This window comes from Gobius niger (genome assembly GCF_951799975.1).
Source record: "Gobius niger genome assembly, chromosome: 17".
NCBI classification, from domain to species: domain Eukaryota; kingdom Metazoa; phylum Chordata; class Actinopteri; order Gobiiformes; family Gobiidae; genus Gobius; species Gobius niger.
The window spans coordinates 19,614,221-19,633,528 of NC_136868.1; the positions used below are offsets into that span (position 1 = coordinate 19,614,221).

General features: G+C 41.7%; 1 protein-coding gene across 1 annotated transcript in view; it reads left to right on the forward strand.

Annotated features, from left to right (window-relative positions):
• The window catches only part of fbn2b (fibrillin 2b), a gene marked incomplete at its 5' end in the record, with an annotated part of 54,374 nt that overhangs the window by 24,193 nt on the left and 10,873 nt on the right, over positions 1-19,308 (forward strand). The window contains 29 exons of the mRNA XM_079574511.1: positions 807-1,004; positions 2,584-2,709; positions 6,537-6,662; positions 10,392-10,544; positions 12,349-12,588; positions 12,668-12,811; positions 13,102-13,221; positions 13,417-13,542; positions 13,629-13,751; positions 14,379-14,654; positions 14,767-14,820; positions 14,904-15,029; positions 15,253-15,378; positions 15,686-15,805; positions 16,070-16,207; positions 16,302-16,352; positions 16,458-16,583; positions 16,665-16,892; positions 16,977-17,102; positions 17,172-17,300; positions 17,369-17,494; positions 17,568-17,693; positions 17,779-17,901; positions 17,980-18,105; positions 18,182-18,307; positions 18,571-18,693; positions 18,776-18,898; positions 18,963-19,088; positions 19,174-19,296. Coding sequence (XP_079430637.1) covers positions 807-1,004; positions 2,584-2,709; positions 6,537-6,662; positions 10,392-10,544; positions 12,349-12,588; positions 12,668-12,811; positions 13,102-13,221; positions 13,417-13,542; positions 13,629-13,751; positions 14,379-14,654; positions 14,767-14,820; positions 14,904-15,029; positions 15,253-15,378; positions 15,686-15,805; positions 16,070-16,207; positions 16,302-16,352; positions 16,458-16,583; positions 16,665-16,892; positions 16,977-17,102; positions 17,172-17,300; positions 17,369-17,494; positions 17,568-17,693; positions 17,779-17,901; positions 17,980-18,105; positions 18,182-18,307; positions 18,571-18,693; positions 18,776-18,898; positions 18,963-19,088; positions 19,174-19,296 — 3,978 coding nt within the window. The remainder of the gene's footprint in view (positions 1-806; positions 1,005-2,583; positions 2,710-6,536; positions 6,663-10,391; positions 10,545-12,348; positions 12,589-12,667; positions 12,812-13,101; positions 13,222-13,416; positions 13,543-13,628; positions 13,752-14,378; positions 14,655-14,766; positions 14,821-14,903; positions 15,030-15,252; positions 15,379-15,685; positions 15,806-16,069; positions 16,208-16,301; positions 16,353-16,457; positions 16,584-16,664; positions 16,893-16,976; positions 17,103-17,171; positions 17,301-17,368; positions 17,495-17,567; positions 17,694-17,778; positions 17,902-17,979; positions 18,106-18,181; positions 18,308-18,570; positions 18,694-18,775; positions 18,899-18,962; positions 19,089-19,173; positions 19,297-19,308) is intronic.

Below are 19,308 nucleotides of genomic sequence, written 5' to 3' on the forward strand. Positions count from 1 at the left end.
CAGACTGAAGTCATTGTGTGCGATTGCTCAAGTGTGGTTAACGTGATTATTTACCATCAAACACAAGCACTGTGCTGGCAGCCCATCATGCAATTACGTTCCTTTGTTTCTCTAATGGCTTTGAACAGGAGTTAAAGAGTTAGCACAAGCTCAAAGAACCGATAGAAATTCTGCAAAGATTTTAATGGCTTTAATGACCTGCATCGCGTTCATAAAGGACTGCACTTCAAAACCAGGCTGAAGACCACAATGTGCAAACGTAGTTGTAATGCTACCAGCTCGTCTTCTCCTAAGCCCTTGTAAAAAAATAAATAAAAACATCTGCTTGTAAACAGTGGTCTTTATTTCCTGCTTGTAGACCTGCAGTCAATATAATTCAAGTGATGTGTTTAAAGGCACTGTGAGTCACTGCTCCTAAATCATTGTGTTTCTCTTTTCCACATCCGCACTCATCTGCATTTTATTGTTCTGTTCTTCGTTATAACAGGGTAAAACGATTAGCCATATTTGAAGTTGTAAATTGTACTAAACAGTCAGTCATAAGCAGTGAACCTTTTGTGCTGTTTTTAAGCCAGACCAGGTGTCAGGAAGACCATTTTGTTTTGGGCAAGCTCAATTTCAAATTAGTGGTAGCACTTTGCATAACAGAACTGCAATGCATGATAACACAATGGAAATAATGGTGTTTTTTCATGGTAATTTGATTTAACACAACCCTAATCCAGTAAAAGGACTTATAATGTGGGAATAGAGCAGATCAAACACTGTACTTTACTTAAAAATGTTTTTGTTTATTCTTGTTTCAGACTACAGGACAGGACCCTGCTTCACTCAGGTCAATAATCAGATGTGTCAGGGGCAGCTCAGTGGCATTGTGTGCACCAAGACGCTTTGCTGTGCCACCATCGGTCGCGCCTGGGGTCACCCCTGTGAGCAATGTCCCGCCCAGCCGCACCCCTGCAGGAGAGGCTTCATCCCCAACATTCGCACTGGAGCTTGCCAAGGTCTGTGTCTGTCCGACGAAACTACAACACTGAGTACTAAAAAGCCACACACGAACAGTACAGTCACCAACAAAACCATTACTTTAGCCATCATCATGTCAGCTGCTGCGACTTCCCACAACACCCTCCAACTTGTACTAACACCGCACTGGGCATGCTTATATGAAAACACAGGATGCAATCTCTTGTACTTCTTAGTAATAACAAGTACAAAGAAAAAACAGCAAACCATGTGGTCTCTCTCAGTAGATGGTTTTAGAGACCGTTATTATGGACTCTTTTAAAGCTAAATACCTCTTTAAGAAAGCCTATAATTGCTGATGTTTTTGATATTTTTAAATGTGTATTTTGCTGTAGCACTCTTGAGATTCCCTGAATGAAAAGTGTGTAGCAAGTAAAATCTGTTATACTGATAATTATTACTGCAGCTGGTAAAATATAATAATGCATCAGCATTATTATATTTTATTGATCCAACTGTTTGTCAGCTATTGTTCTCACCGCTGGTGAGTGAGAGTGCACTGACAGATTCTCCACACCTGCCTCCAATAACCTATGGCTCTGACTAGACCAAGCAATAAGACTAGTCAATATGAGACACATGTGGAGGTTGAGTCCCCTGTTAAATGAACACTCCCTGGTTCACCCCAGGGTCCTTGTGATGGTTGATATGCCATGCATGCAGATGACATTATGTTTTAGTATGTTTAAAGCAGAACCAAGGGGCACTTTCGGCGGAATCAAGGTGTGTGGACTTATTATGTAGGCCCATGTGACATGGAATTAGACACACACTGCTTTTATGCTCTGCAAGAGTTGGACAAGCCATTTAAAAAATGGTTAAAATACATTATCATGGCTTTTTGACAGCTCAGTGTCGTCCAAGTGACAGTTTTGATCATTGGCACTTTATTATTTGTTCAGTTGAATTTTCAGAACTTCTCATTTTCCATTTTCCACTTTTCTGTGACTCAAAATATTCTATCTTTGTTCACATTTCCGATGTGTCCATTCTTAACTAACTTTCTTCTTCTATTCTCTCCTCCCACAAACCAAAGCTATCTAAGAGCTGCTGAGCCTCAAGCAGTGTCTCACTGGCAGCAGTACAAAGAACACATGACCATGAATCCAAATGCAGGGGATTGCTGCCCAGGCTCCACATCAGGAAGCCGGCTGCTCCAAGCAGTCCCCTCCTCTCTTTCACTGCTTTTTTTCCTCTGCTAACCTTTGGCATAGAAAGTTTGATGTGGCTTTTAGACTGGACTTAACAGTCATCACTAAAGCAGACATCAAACTGTAATAAAAATGAGTATTCTGAAATTCGTATTAATCAGGATTCACAGATTTTTCCCGTTGTCCAGGACAGCAATCCAGCACACTGTGACTCATGATCAGTTGTGAGAATGTGTAATGAACTTTAAGAAGTCATTTTCAGCTCAAACTTCCTCTGAATCCAATCATAGATCATAAACCACATGCCAACATTATTTTATTCATTGCAAAACTGTAGAATAGTGATCACCTGAACTTTATGGACAATTGCTTTTGCTCAAAGCCTGTTTTGTCTCATCTTTGACAGATGTGGACGAGTGCCAGGCCGTGCCAGGACTGTGCGCTGGAGGGAACTGCATCAACACTGTGGGCTCATACGAATGCAAATGTCCCGCAGGCCACAGACAGAGTGAAACCAGCCACAAGTGCGAAGGTTTGTCCCGACTGACCATAACATATGACACGAGTCGCTTTTATGGAGAATAACATTCACAGTGGCTCATGCAGAAAAAGTGTTTTAACTTGTTGACTGTTGATTGATGAGATTAACATTAATGTTAGAGAAAATAAATCTTGGTGCAGATCCATAACGCTGTGTAACAGATGCTGTTCTATTGCAAGAAAAGCAAAAGGCTATTTTAACTATGGCCTAGAAGAGTTAGAGGTGGAATTTGGGCAATGTATCGAATCTCTGTTGTAAGATAAGGCTTACTACAAAGCAATAACCATGCAGTCACTAAATTAATTTTCAATCTTCTAATTGTGAGCTTTGCATTGTTCGGATCAAACTGTCCCTCATAAATGTTTTTATTGTATTAAAAAAATGTGAAAGCTTGATAATACTATAACACTCTATATATAGCGTTCTTTGTATGTCTCTGTAACTATTCCGCTTATTTGATATACTTTTTTAATGCATTGAGTGAGCCTTTTGGGGACCAACAGACATATCTCTATGGCCATGTAAAAGATGACAATGTCTTAAAACAGTACAGATAAAGACACACATGAGGCCTCACGTGCAGCAGAGCGGATTCCTATTACAATGTGTTGATGTGCTGGAATTTTAACAATGCCCCGGCCAAACAGTGTGAAAGTTACACAGGCAGAAGTTGTGTCTTTTGGCCCAAAGCCGATGTGTTCCCAGCTTTTAGGGGGGGATTACAGAAAGCCCTTAAACTGTTGCAGCTACATCATGACGGCTCCACTGTGCAAGAAGAACTATATGATAATGGTATATGTTTGTTTACCCTCTGCATTGTTTACCATTTAAGACTTTCTGTAGCACCTTGAGATAATAGGTTCAGTTCAATTCAGAGAAATACTGGCTACCTTTACTCTTCCTGATAGGACTAATGCCCACAGAGGTCTTTGGTATCAAACCTACTTTTCTGCCTTGTTTTTGAGTACTATAGTTTGAGTACTGCAGCGGAACAGAGGTTCATGAAAATGGCGACTGTGACACCAGTGATTTAAGCCAAAGTCTGTGAAGCGGGAAATTCAGGCAATGACTTCACTAGATTCACGGGATTCACTGAAGACATTTTCAGTTGTGGTTTTGGGCAGATGCCACAGGACTTACAGTAAAGAGCACTTCTCAAGAAAGGGCAGTTTTGTAGTAAAAACAGAAGAAATTTACTGAAAGCATGTGTAGCTACTTTGAGTCATCAAAGTAAGTCAGGGAGATTACAGTGAAGAAGTGAATAAGCTACTGGCAATGAGTGATTCATAACTCTCACACCGGATTAGTCACACAACTACTGCACAATTGGGTTTATTTCATACTATTAATATCCTTTATTTGTCAAATTGTCACATTATGACAAAAATACAAGAACAGATGATCAATTCGCTTTTCCTGTATTCAAGATCCTGAAATTAAGGTGCCACTAATGCATGTTTGCACAATTGATTACGCTGTTTATTGTAGGCTCCGCACAAGGCGAGGGTTGTTCTGATACTTTTCAACCTTTTACGCCCCCCCTGAACCAAGCACTGTTTATGCATTTTGGCTTTACCCAAATCTAGGTAACAAAAAGACTAAAACGTGATAACAAAAACAGGTTGAAGCTTAGATGAGTTCTGCAAGTATTAGCTTTCACATGAGGCGTCACACTGTCTACTCGAGAAGCTTTCAGATTTGGTTAAAAATTGAGAAAATCTACTAAGTTAAGGTGGGGGTTAAGGGTTTAAGACGATTCAATGCTAATTCTATGGCTTCAGTGTAGCTGCTGATGCCGTGTGCCAGTTTGATACCACAGGGTGCAGTGAGGCCGGCAAAAATGGTGCTAAGTCCCAATGCACAGGACTAATTATGCCAAACTAAGTTCATAAAATAGTACATACATTCTTCGCAGGGTAAGATGAGGCCTATTAAAGGTACGATCAATCCGTTCTCTGTATTATTGAGTATTTATTCTTTTAAAAATAAGTGTTTAAATCCTGTTGGGGTTCCACTGCCTGGATTTAAATTGCTCTGAGCGTCTGAGCAGAAGCAACAGTGATGGTTCGTTTACTTTATTGGTGAACTGACTCAAGTACTGACTCATGCCAATATCTGGAAAATCAGTGGTATTGGCACAAAAAGGAATTACTTAATTAAGTAACCTTATGTAAAACAGTTTCCTTTACCCCCCCAGTCTGACGCCCCCAGGACAAAATGTTACTGTTCTTAATGACTCGACTTGCTATCACTGGTCTAAATCTAGTCTCCATCCACGACTGACACAGACTGAGAGCAGAATAGCCGACTGTTTGTAAAGTCAGAACATCTGCACAAAACCAAGATCTGACAAACAAATCTGCAAATGTAGTTCCTTTGGGTTCGTTTTACAAAAATAGCTTTTAGTGAATTCACAGAGAAACCAGTGTGTTTGAGACAAAGAGTGGTTAAGAAGTCATTGATTGCAGCTAGTTTTACGACCAGCTTTCAGCTTAGACTCGAGGCAGCAGTCCTGCCCTACCCCCGGTCTTTCTTCTTCTGCTTCTCCTTATTTGCCCTTTTTAAAGTACAGTCTTTTGGCTGAAAAGCAGTTGTTAGCGCCACACAAATGCGTGTTGGAGACTTTCTCATTAGAGAGTGGGACGTCACTGCCTCTCACACACCAGCTTTCTATGGCAAATACTGGGGGAAATATAGATATGAGAAGACAGTTTCTTTTCTTTATTAATGTCATATCATAGTTTGATAGGTGTCAGTCCAATGCATTAAAATAAGATGACAAATTTGTCTTCCTTAAGGGCCAATAACATATGCACAAATCTACGTCAGCACTAAGAACTGTAATTACGCCCCACGGTGGAACAGTAATGGTGAATAAAGTGTGACACATAATAAACCCCATTACCTTTCTGGAGCTGGTCTTTGGATAAGCCTCGTCATGGAGAAAAGGGGCCCCAATAATGCGTTTAAGTGCCGTCATAAAGTGTGCCACACAGCCAAACGCCATGTCTAGGTAACAGCATGAGGCTGCCACTCGCCTGGATGCCGCCCAGAAAACTGTCAAGGACTGCTTATGCTTGAGAAATGCTTTATTTTATGGGGGGATTTAAGCAAATATAGAATGAAGAGTAATGAGAGGTATTACATCTTTTAAAGGTCCTATTCCTTATTTACTTCTGATAGTGGAATCAGACATTTGTGAAAAAAGACGCCTTTGTGCGCTGTACATCCAATTATAAAGGCTTTTTATTGATCGTGAATTACCAGGCTGGTAATCGTTGTTACCGTGACAGTACATCTCCATAAAGGTTATGAACATGTTTATGAAATAACCTTTGTGAAGAATTGGGAAGTTAGAAATGCATTAGGAAAGTTAGGAATGAGTTCAGACAAATGTTTTTTGTTTTTTATTCCCGCTTTCATTGTCTGACAAAAAAGGCTTTGGGCTTTTAATTAGTAACTCGAGACTGCAGAGTAAAAGGCCTGTGAGCTATTGGTTTATATGTCCTCATAAATACCTTGCAAATGCTTCATGATAAGTTTTAAGAATATCAGCATGAGTGAATTTATTTTTTCCTTGCTAAATCCAGATAAGTGCTTTGACATTTCCATTGTCGAATAAAGGGAAACAACACCTTACAACAGTAAATCTGCATGTCACTTCATGCTTGGAGGCTTTTGTTGCCTGCAGGGAATATAAAACGTCAGTTCAGTCCATATAACATGCTATGGTCTCGTCTATATGGTGGAACACATCTACAGCAGATGTTATGTTATGATGCATCTTAAAACGTGGTATTTACGACTGTGTGTTGCAGATATCGATGAGTGCAGCACCGTCCCCGGAGTGTGCGATGGAGGCGAGTGCACCAACACAGCAGGGAGCTACGTGTGCACCTGTCCACGGGGCTACATCACCAGCACAGACGGCTCCAGATGCGTCGGTGAGTGCCGCACAAACATTTCACTCTCCCGCCTCATTAGTGCGTTTCCTCCGCCCGCTGGCCCGACCGGACAGCTTTCATCTGGAGTCCCCCCAAACGCTCCTTTATCATCATTTCCTCTGAGGTATGTTCTGATGAGTCAAGCTGCCTGTGGTCACCATGTGCAGCGAACACAAGCTCACGCAGAGTAGTAGGCCTTGACAGGATTAGTCTGCCCCGATGCTGCTGCCCCGCTGCATTCCAGTTTGACTTGAAACACTTCCAGGTGCACACTGGAATACTTACAGGCCAAATTATGATATATTTCAAATTAGACACCTCAAATGTCCTTCTGAATAAATCATCCACCCACCCAGTGCTATGGCTGTTTCACACCAAGTCGATAATCTGTCAAAGGGTTCTGCCTCTCACCTGAGGAGGCTTCGTCAGCAAGTCTTCACCCTGTTATCAGTTTCATCCATATTTTTTATCAGATTGTCTCCCCTCTTAGATCTGACGGTCACGTGACCAGCGCTCACAAGGTGGTATGGAAACTGTTGCTCCTCTATTTGTACGTGAAGATTGAACAACATTGGGGTTTGGATGTTTTGGAAAATGAGCAAATGGAATGAAAATACCAAAATACACTTCAGAGGTTATCCTCGCAAAAACACATCACAACAAGTCAAAGTCAATGCTAACAGATGCACGGATTGTACACAAACAGGCAGTCGTGTGACCTCAGGTAGTCCGTGTGCTAGCTTGTCATGTGGCCGCTTGTTTAGCTTCGAGTCACACACATGGAGCTGCTTAAGAGGAAGCACAGAGCAAGGCCAGGGAAGACAAAAACAAAAGAAGAAGCCAAGGTGATCCCAAATGTGGAACACCCCGAAAGCAGGAGATAGTTGTGTTTTTAATGCGCTTACTGCAAATGTAGATAGCCTCGAGATACACAGACCAGGGAATATAGTATGACCACATGCATCATATATCAATTTATTCTTTTAGACACTGTGAGAATGGACATGTACCAAAGATCAGACACTGAACATTTACAACTTTCTTAACACACGTGTCTCAAATTCATAATACTATACGCTCTTCGTGGATATAAAACTCTATGTTTAAAAAATCACATTAGTGCCAAATACCTCTAAATTTCAGAGAATTCAAATTATAGGAGCTGATGAAACGTTTTGCCGAAGCTGAGTGATCGATGTTATGGATTTAGCCTATCCAAAGTGAAACACTTGTTGGCTGGGTGTGCGTCTGCTGAGCTAAAAATGAACAGCCCGTTCATCTTTATGTCCACATTTTTCCATTCTCATCGCTTGTGATTTACGCGGCGCATCTATTTGTCTCTTTTTTTTTAAATCCTTCAACCTAAAGCAAATTCTGTGAATCATTCTGTGGCACAGTGATTTATTAAAAATGTCTCTTTGTTTAAACTGGACTCTTTCCATTAAGACTCCTGTCCCATCTGGTTCAGTTATTTTCTCCTTCAGTTGTGCATTTTTGTGCATCATCCTTTCTATCGTTTCCTCCGAGCCAGAGTTTGTCTCATTCATTGACATCTGGATCTTCCCCTTTCACTTCTTCAAATGTGGTTCCCAGTCGTCGGCCATAATATCCACATTTTTAATCTTATCTCTTGTCCCAAAGTATAATTGACTGGTCTCTTCTATACCGGATTCATCTGACATTGTGATTTGATTGGAGTTTGGAGCATTGGTGGTGTGTTTTCGAGACACAGGAGTTGTTGATTGTTGACACAGTAATAGGAGCATAATGCCTGGTCACACTGTGAAACCTGGACCTGTCCAGTGAGCCAGTCTGTAAAAACACCTCCTCAAATGAAAGCATACACTGCTAAACTGAAGCAACACTAGCGCCCGAGCCCCAGTCTGGATCCAATTTAAGTCACCATCTTTCTCATCAGCTGCCGCCCTCCTCCCCACCTCCTCCTCTGCTCCAACGCGCCTCAAGCCTGGGTCGTTCTGACGGGATGTTTTTAGGTTGCGCTCCCTCCCTGTATTATCGTTCTTGTGTGTGGAAAGCCTGTGTGTTTTGTACTGTATTTGTTCCCAGACACAGTGCAGCCCCCTCGTGTTGTTTCTAATCGGCTGCAATTGCTCCAGATGGAACTGATTAATTCCAGACTGGCTCATTAGTGAGTTAATCGACTCGTGCTCCCCCCAGCGGCCCAATTAATATCCCCAATTAATATATTTTCTTATAAAACAAACACACTTTCTTTTACATTGTGTCTTCAACGAGGACGCATGCTCTCCTCCTCCTTCCTCTCTGTCTTTTGACTCTCCCCACCCCCGGCTCCTGGCCCATTGACCCCAACCCGGCACACTGGAACAAATAAGAGCCCTTTCCAGAGGCTCTCAGATACTTACAGTGTGCCGAGACCCCGGCCAACCTTTATCCCTCACAGTCCATAAAGCAGCTTCCTCCATGTTAGCGACCGTCTTTTAAGTTACACAAGGGGCCAGCACCTTTTTGACACACACCATTTCCTATGAGAATTATAGTTTCACCCTTCATGACTTTTTTTTTTTACCCTGTTTTATGGAGAATACCTCCTTACAGTAGTCTTCCTACACAAGGGATGTACAGTTTTGACTATTTTTCAAAGACTATGATTTTTTTTCACTTATAGTTCGTGTTTTTGTGAAGCCATTTATGGTGAAACAACTGAGTTTGCTCTTTTTAAATCATAATGAAAAAGAAGACCCAGATCAAAAGTTTACATATCCCAATTCTTAATAGGGCTTGGAGTGTGGTAGTTGTGCAGAAGGTTCTGTATATAATCTAATGGTAAAGCCCATTCTTCTTGGCAAAAAGCCTCCAGTTCCTGTAAGTTCCTTTGATGTCTTGCAGGAAAAGTGCGTTTGAGCTCTCCCCACAGTGGTTCAATGATATTGAGGTAAGGAGACTGAGATGCACATTAACGGGACCTTCCCTTTATTCTGATGGAGCCAGTGGCATCAGCGAAACACCTCCACATTTCATAGTAGGTATGGTGCTCTTTTTGTTGCCTATGATGAAAAGTGCACCATACCTACTGTGAAATATGGAGCTGGTTCGCTGATGCCACTGGCTCCATCAGAATAAAGGGAAGGTCCCGTTAATGTGCATCTCAGTCTCCTTACCTCAATATCATTGAACCACTGTGGGGAGAGCTCAAACGCACTGTTCATGCAAGACAGCCCAGGAACTTACAGGAACTGGAGGCTTTTTGCCAAGAAGAATGGGCTTTACCATTAGATTATATACGGAACCTTCTACGTCACTACCACAAAAGACTCCAAGCCGTCATTGATGCTAAAAGTGGCAATACACAGTATTAAAAACTGGGATGTGTAAACTTTGATCAGGGTTATTTTGGTACTTTCTTTTTCATAAAGATTTAAAAAGAGCAAACTCAGTTGTTTCACCATAAATGGCTTCACACACTAACTATGAATGAAAATAAAACGTTGTGTGTTTTTTCATATTCTTTAAAAAATAGGCAAAAATAATAATAATTCTGCCAGGGTATGTAAACTTTTGAGCACAACTGTACATCGCATCTTTTTGTAAAGTTACTCTGCGGTTGTGGATGGCAGAGGGGTTAACTGTGTCACCTACAGTATGTAATGGACTGGGCATTGTATTTCTGCCTCAACTCAAAGTAGCTCAAAAGACTTCAAATGTGTAGAAAGGAGAGACACAATTTGAATGAACAAAGTTTTTTTACAGATCAGCGTGTGGGCACCTGTTTCTCCGCCCTGGCGAATGGCCGCTGTGCCGCTGAGCTGACGGGGCAGTACAACAAGATGCAGTGCTGCTGTGACACCGGCCGCTGCTGGGCTTTGGGCGCGATCCCAGAGATGTGTCCCGTCCGTGGCTCGGGTGAGTTGTAAATACATACAGAAGAATGTGTGATCGATCCAAAATCTATGTCCTTGATAACAACCAACATCTGTGAGAAATGACCCGTCGTAATAAACACACTGGTTAACATTTAACATGAGATCTGGCAATAAATAAAGCCAGTGTAAAGGGATGTGCCAAGTGAATTTAACACCAATAAAAAGCTAGACGGGGGTGACCTCATTTGGTTATACTTTGGTTTAACATGTGTTTGACAGACACAGAGGAGCGGGAATGATATCATAGGCACGAACTCAGATGCAGGAATTGTCTCTCCACCAAAAATGTGAGGATTTTAGACTTGCATGAGAGCTTTGTTACACATGGTTTGGACAATTTTCTGGCAAATATAGTAAATCTGTGCAAGGTCGTTCTGGTTTGAGTTGAGATCATCTTTTAGTAAGTTCAGTCGCGTGGTGTTTACATAAATATTGTGTTGTTAATGGAAAACGACTTGGAAATAATAGCCTTGATCAACACATAATACAATAGCAGCATACTACCATAGCATACTTATATTAGAGGTGGGTTGAACAGCCAAAATAATTAATCGTAGGAGATATGCTACTTTAAAATAGCTTTACTCAAGTACAGGTAAAAGGTAATGAATGACCCAATTGATTACTCAAGTAAGAGAAAAATGCACTTGGAGAAAATGCGACTTAGAAAAGAAATTGGAGAGCATTGAGTGACTGCGTGAAAGGGATTTATGACATAAATACTGATAGACATAACCTGAAATTATTTTTTAAAAATCGACATTTTCAAAGGAAATGCCATAAAAATACATCAAAATTAATTATTCTGAGGAATAAATTGAGCGAAACACAAACTAAATCTTTTTTTATGCATCTACGTGAAGGTTGCCTCTTAAAGGTTTACTCGCAGTGGAACCATTTTTCGCAGATACTTCATCATAACGTGTAAAAATAAGTACAGTTACTTTAAAATAAATACTATGAATGTCATTTTGTGCACAGCTTTTGTTGTCCACAGCTTTCCATTTAGTTACATTGGTTTTATTTTTGTTTGAGAAAACAAAAAGTCTACGCCTTCAAGCTGCAAGGATTTTCTGTTGTTGGTCTAAATCAACATTGTCAGTAGGCAAGGCAAGGCAAGTTTATTTGTAGAGCACAATTCATTCACAAGGCAATTCAAAGTGCTTCACAATTGAAAAGAAAAATCAATAAAAAACATCAACATAAAATTGTCAGTCTTCATAACATGTTTGTTTATGCAGAAGAAGCTATAGAAAAGAACAAGGAATCACAACAAATGTTTTAATGTATTTCCTTAAAGTGATAGTCTGTAAGTTTGCAAAGTGAGATTTGAAAATAAACAATCAAATTCCTCCCCTCTTGAGCCAGGAACCCCTTCTGAGTTTACAAAATGGGGAGAGCAGTAACCAAATGTTCAAAAGCAAGCGATCAAGCTCCTCCCCCTCCTCCTGATTGGACCTGACAGGCTGGTTCACAGGAAACGCTCATCTCATTGGTCAACGCAGGAGGATACTAGACTCTGATTAGCTGCGGAGATTAGGGCGGACTTTGCAAAAAAAATAATGTATTATTACTTTCTTAACATCAAAATGCAAGGCCAGGTGGTCGATTTTGCACATTTTCTAAAATTTGGAAAACATTTAGACTTCCAGACTATCCCTTTGAACTTTCCTTACCAACACATCATAGATACAAATCTGATTCAGTGTAATGGCTTTGGTGGGCACTTTCATCGTAACCATGTATGTGAGTCTTGATGCTGTGTATCCTCTGTCCATGCTCAGATGAGTTCAGGCGCCTGTGCATTGTGGGCGTCCCTCAAGGCCACGGTCTCCCTCACGTCTACCCCAACGGACACTTCCCCAACACCAACGGCAACGGCTTCCACTACGGTTACAAGTTCCCCAGTCTGCCCAACGGTAACGGCAACGGCGGCAATGGCGGGGGAGGCGGTTTCGGGGGCAACGGAGGTGGATTTGGTGGAAACGGGGGCAACGGAGGAGGGCACAACCATCAGCACATTGGTCAGTCTCTGCTCTCTAAGACAACCAGCAAATTGACCTTTTATTTTTATTTAGGCTGAATTGAGTCTTGTTTCTGCAGGCACTGTTTCTGTGAATGACACTGTGGACGTGTGCAAGCACTTCACAAATCTGTGTTTGAACGGACGCTGCATTCCAACACTGAACAGCTATCGATGTGAATGCAACATGGGATACAAGCAGGACATACGTGGGGAGTGTATTGGTAAGGCTTGTTAACTATGTTTTATGTTATTATCATGACCATTTATTTATACAACTATCTGGTGAATTAGAAAATGGGAAGACAATTGTTCCTTTTTTTGTAAAGTATCCTGCAAATCCTAACAAGTTCAGAGAATGGATGAAACTTGAGCACTAACCAAATTCTCATTTGATTCCATGCACTGTACTGCCATCTCCTGTCCTTTTATTGAAAGTGCATCCAGTCATGAATCATAGCCACAGTGTATTGTATGTGTTTTCATATCAAAACTTGTTATTTTCTTTGACCAGATGTGGATGAATGTGTGAGTAATCCCTGTATCAATGGAGACTGTGCTAACACACCTGGATCATATCACTGCAAGTGCCATGAAGGTTACCAGGGAACCCCCACCAAACAAGCCTGTATCGGTACGTCAGTCTCTGCTTTTATGGGCCATTACTGCTGTAATGTGACCCCTCTGTTCTTTTGGGATAAATAAACTGCATTAATCTCAATGACAGGCTTTAATTGCATTTAATTTAGTATGTTCCCCACGTTTGTTTGGCCCAAGGACCATAAACTGCCTATCTTTAATTGTGTCTCCCCTGTTCCCCCGGCTATAGACATTGATGAATGCATCGTGAACGGAGTGATGTGCCGCAACGGTCGCTGTGTCAACACCGAGGGAAGTTTTCAGTGCATTTGCAACGCTGGCTTTGAGCTGACGCCCGACGGAAAGAACTGCATTGGTAGGAAACAAACTGTTAAATCTAAAAAAAAGAGTTGAATTGACGAAACTTCTCGCCTCTTGAGCTGGTTTGGTCTCTTCTTCCAGATCACGATGAATGTGCAACCACCAACATGTGTCTCAATGGAATGTGCATTAATGAAGATGGCAGCTTTAAGTGTATTTGCAAACCTGGTTTTGCCCTGGCCCCTAATGGACGCTATTGCACGGGTAAATAAGACTTTTGAAATGATGCTTTGTAAAATGATGCAGACTTATTTTCTAAGATCTACATTTGGTGTATGGAAACCTTCAAAAAAAAAAGGCTCCTTTAATTAGGTGCTTCCAATAGCTCTCCTGCCCTTTGAAAGTGGTAGCTCCAAAAGGCTTTATACACTTGATGAGTAACATTTTAGACAATCTTCAAACATTTGGGTAATTATAGTAAGGTAAAAAAGAGGAAACAAACAAATGTGTCTTCAAAAGTATATGGATCTCTCTGCCATGTGTATTACTTAAAAGTGGCACATAGGGTTAAAAAAGTAACAAGTGAGCTGTAATTTTTTTCAACCTGACACTCTCACACTGGTTCACATCTTGTTATGAAAAGTTAAACATAGGGACTCATGGGCAAAGCGAGTAGCACGTGCAAAAGTAGATCAGCAGTACAGTCATTTATATACACACTACTCATGCGGCATCGTCTTATGTACATATACGATTTGGGGCCATAATGCTGTAATACAGGCAACATCAATTGGTAAACTGAGAGCTGAGATTTTATTTTTCAGCTTGCACCTGCTATTTCGCACCTGCCTTGATAAATGACCCCCATAATGTTTGCATTTCCTCTCTCAGACATCGATGAATGCCAGACCCCAGGCATCTGCATGAATGGCCGCTGCATTAACTCAGAGGGCTCGTTCCGCTGTGAGTGTCCGCCTGGTTTGGCCATCGATGTGGACGGCAGGGTTTGTGTGGACACCCACATGAGGACCACCTGTTACGGTGCCATCAAAATGGGAACATGCTCGCGCCCCTTTCCTGGAGCCGTGACCAAATCCGAGTGCTGCTGTGCCAACCCCGAGCACGGCTTTGGTGAACCGTGCAACCCCTGTCCTTCTAGAAACTCAGGTACAGGGGAAATTTACTTACAGGCATGGTTTTTACTTACAGTGTTTTCAGAAAGTTTTTTTTACCTTTTTAAATTACAAACATAGGCCTCTCTCTTTCTGTTTTCTTTTAGCTGAATTCCAGGCTGTTTGTAGCAGTGGGATTGGTATTACAGCTGATGGCAGAGGTGAGAGTGATATAGACATATACATAAAATACATTCATTTTGTTTATTTAGTGTTAAAATTCCTAATGTTTGTTTTTTCTTAGATATCAATGAGTGTGCCCTGGATCCAGATATTTGCCAAAACGGCATCTGTGAGAATCTGAGAGGAAGTTATCGCTGCATCTGCAACATTGGTTATGAATCTGATACTAGTGGCAAAAACTGTGTCGGTGAGTTATTGAAATGCCTGACTTTTAATGACTGTACACATTCATGATGGAGTCACAGCATATTTTGGTCCCAGCGTTAATATTTACTCAGCACTCAGACAACTATGGCTATGACTGCATGTAAGAAGACATAGTCATTTCCTTTGGCTACACTTAAGAGAAAAAGCCAATGGGAGACAAAGAAGAAAGAGCAGCTTTGACTAGAGAATGCTGTTTTCTTCAGATATCAATGAGTGTCTGGTGAACCGACTGCTGTGCGACAATGGCCTGTGCAGAAACACTCCAGGCTCCTACACCTGCTCCTGTCCCAAAGGCTTCGTCTTCAAACCGGACTCTGAGACCTGCGAGGGTAAGTCCCCATCTTCCAATCAAGTACAAATTTATGCATTGTGTAATTTTTGCCTAAATGAAGGCCGTCACAGGGACATGACTTCCTGACATGTGGCATTAAGCACAACACACTTGGCTCATTGTGGTAGAAATGAGTCTGTTGTTGTCATTACTGGTTAATATGACATTTTTTGGTTTTGATATTCTCGTAAAAACATCTACATTTTAAGTGTGTACTTGTAATGTATTAGTGTTGGGTTGTTGTAAAATGTATATGATTTGAGAATGACCCCGCCAACCTTGTCCTCATATGTGGCCTATTTCAGATATCAACGAGTGTGAGTCCAGTCCGTGCATCAATGGGGTGTGCCGTAATGTTGCTGGGTCCTTCAACTGCGAGTGCTCTCACGGCAGCAAACTGGACTCCACTAATACCATCTGTGTGGGTAAGAACCGTGACTTTACTGTGGATCAAACCTCTAAATGCGGATGGCTTTGGTTCATAGAATAAAAATCCACTTACTCAGTTTCTGTTCATTATAAAAGAATGCGGCATAAAAATAAATACAAAAGGCAGAGATTCTAAACTGGGGATTCTGCAATAAAAATAGTCATTTGGTTTTATTTAATGGATCTATAAATGAATAATTTTACCCAAAGCTAATTCAAAATCTTAAAGCTAATCTCAAAGCTGCGTTTGACACTTACAGACAGTATGAAGAGCACCTGCTGGCTGACGATACAGGACAACCGCTGTGAAGTCAACATCAATGGAGCCACACTCAAGTCTGAGTGTTGTTCCACTCTGGGAGCAGCTTGGGGCAGCCCCTGTGAACCCTGTGAAATTGGTTAGTTTGCACAGAATGTGTTTACACTACCACATCATGGAATCTACTCATTCATATTACAGAAAATAATGTTTAATTGTTTTGATCCCAACAGACACAGCCTGCTCTCGTGGATTTGCTCGTATGAAAGGTGTTGTCTGTGAAGGTAAATACTTTACTTTTTGCCCTTCACAGCATGTGCTATAAACACTGGTTCAAACAAACCATAACCTGTACATATCTCACCTTGTAAATATATCGCTCCCCATAGACATTAATGAGTGTGAGGTGTTCCCTGGAGTCTGCACAAATGGGCGCTGTGTGAACACCCAGGGCTCTTTCCGCTGTGAGTGTCCCGAGGGCCGCACTCTGGATGGTACTGGACGCACCTGTGTTGGTAAGGCTTCTACAGATACAAATAATGCTCTGCATTAACATTTCAAGGGACACAACAGACCTTGTATTTTATGGTTTTCAGACATGCGCTCTGAGCAGTGTTACATGAAGTGGCATGAGGATGAATGTGGGGCACCCCTGCCAGGAAGATACCGCATCGACATGTGCTGCTGTCTGGTGGGTGCTGCTTGGGGCATTGACTGTGAGGAGTGTCCCAAAGAGGACACACCAGAGTTCAAAGCCATCTGTCCCAGAGGACGGGGTTTTGCCAACAGAGGGGACATTCTCACCGGCAGGTCTTTCTACAAAGGTATTTTCTTTTACTTCGGACCGTCAGAATGATGTTTACTCGTTACCTAAAAAAGACTGCTATCTCCTCTATTGTTATTCTTAGATGTGAATGAGTGCAAGGTGTTCAATGGCATATGCACTCATGGAACTTGTCGTAACACCATTGGCAGTTTTAAATGTCGTTGCAACAGTGGGTTTGCCCTGACAGCCGAGGAGAGGAACTGCACAGGTACAGGCTGAAAACACACACAAAACATCAACTGCCAAAATCCACAAATAACTGACTTTTGTTCCTCAGATATCGATGAGTGCCGCATCTCTCCAGACCTGTGTGGACATGGCACATGTGTCAATACCCCCGGCAGTTTTGAGTGTGAATGTTTTGAGGGCTACGAGAGTGGATTCATGATGATGAAAAACTGCATGGGTAAGTCAGGAGGAGACTTTTATCTGTTTGTGTAATCACTTTCGTAATTCTCTTACTTTCTGCTGCAGACATTGACGAGTGTGAGAGAAACCCTCTGTTGTGTCGTGGAGGAGACTGCATCAACACAGATGGAAGTTATGAGTGCGAGTGTCCCACTGGTTACACACTGAGTAATGACGGCTCGGCTTGTGAAGGTCAGGACTCTTCACATCATTTTTGTTCTCCAGACGTAATAATGCACTAACATTTCACCTTTGTCTTTTACAGATTTAAATGAATGTGAACTGAGTGAGAACTTGTGTAGAAACGGTCAGTGTGTGAACATGCCTGGAACATACCAGTGTTCATGTGAGACGGGTTACCAGGCCACTCCCGACAGACAGAGCTGTGTCGGTATGTTCAGCATCTTTTTCAAATCAAATATCAGTGTGGTAACAGTTGTTACTGTCCTTTGGCTTAATTTGTGTCTTTTCCATAGATATTGATGAGTGCACTATTATGAATGGAGGCTGTGAAACTCACTGTACCAACTCAGAGGGCAGCTATGAGTGCAGCTGCAGTGAGGGCTATGCTCTGATGCCTGACCTCAGAACCTGCGCAGGTAATGAACAAACACTTTAAACACTACAGGCTACAGTTGAGCGGGATGTTGTCATCTAAAAGTTTTCTCTTGTGCTAGATATTGATGAATGTGAGGAGTCACCTGACATTTGTGATGGAGGCCAGTGCACCAATATTCCTGGTGAATATCGTTGTTTGTGCTATGACGGCTTCATGGCTTCAATGGACATGAGGACTTGTATCGGTAAGTCCTGTAGTTCTGCTCATTGGGCCTGATTCATCTTAACAATGAATAACAAGTGTTTCCATTTTCTTCATAGATGTGAATGAGTGCGACCTGAACCCTAACATCTGTCTCCATGGAGACTGTGAGAACACCAAAGGCTCTTTCATCTGTCACTGTCAGCTGGGATACTTTGTAAAGAAGGGATCCACAGGCTGCACAGGTACTGTATATACTGTATGTATAGAGCAATGCTCTGTGAATTTAGTGATGGTGAATCTTTATTTGAGTTGAGCAGGTGAGCCCACGCACACAGTATTTTTAGAGACAGTTATAATTTATTTATGAATCTGAAGGTCAGGCCAGCTTGTCTTGTGGAAAAGACACTTGCACTTTCTATGATGAATGTGACGACTGTAGAAAGTTCAATCAAAAACATCTGTATGTTTAATAAAACTATTTTACTATTCCATTTCCTATCACCAGACGTTGACGAATGTGAGATTGGGGCTCATAACTGTGACATGCATGCTGCCTGTATCAACGTTCCTGGGAGCTTCAAATGTCGCTGCAGAGATGGCTGGATTGGAGATGGCATCAAATGCATTGGTCAGTCTGAAGAGAAATGTTTGAAGAGAAGTTTTTTTCCTTTTTAGTTTCCTGATTATGCTTATGCTTTGCCCTTATGTAGATCAGGATGAATGTTCGGCAGAGGACCACAACTGTAACCTCAACGCAGACTGTGTCAACACACCAGGGTCATACAGGTGCACATGCAAAGAGGGCTTCAATGGAGATGGATTTTCATGCTCTGGTAAGTTGGTCTTCTTTCTAAAATATTGTGAGTGGAACTTATCAAATTGTCTCTTCTGTTTCAGACATGGATGAATGTGCAGACAATGTGAACTTGTGTGAGAACGGTCAGTGCCTGAATGCTCCTGGCGGATACCGCTGTGAGTGTGAGATGGGCTTCACCCCGACAGAGGACAACAAGGCCTGCCAAGGTACTTGTCTTTTATACTTTACCAGTAAAAACAGTAACGGTGAGTTTGTACTGGTAACCTTGTATCCTCTTATTCACCCTAACAGATATCGATGAGTGTAATTTCCAGAACATCTGTGTGTTTGGGACATGTCAGAATCTCCCAGGGATGTTCCGCTGTGTCTGTGATGATGGTTATGAGCTGGATCGGAGTGGCGGAAACTGCACTGGTGAGATTCAGA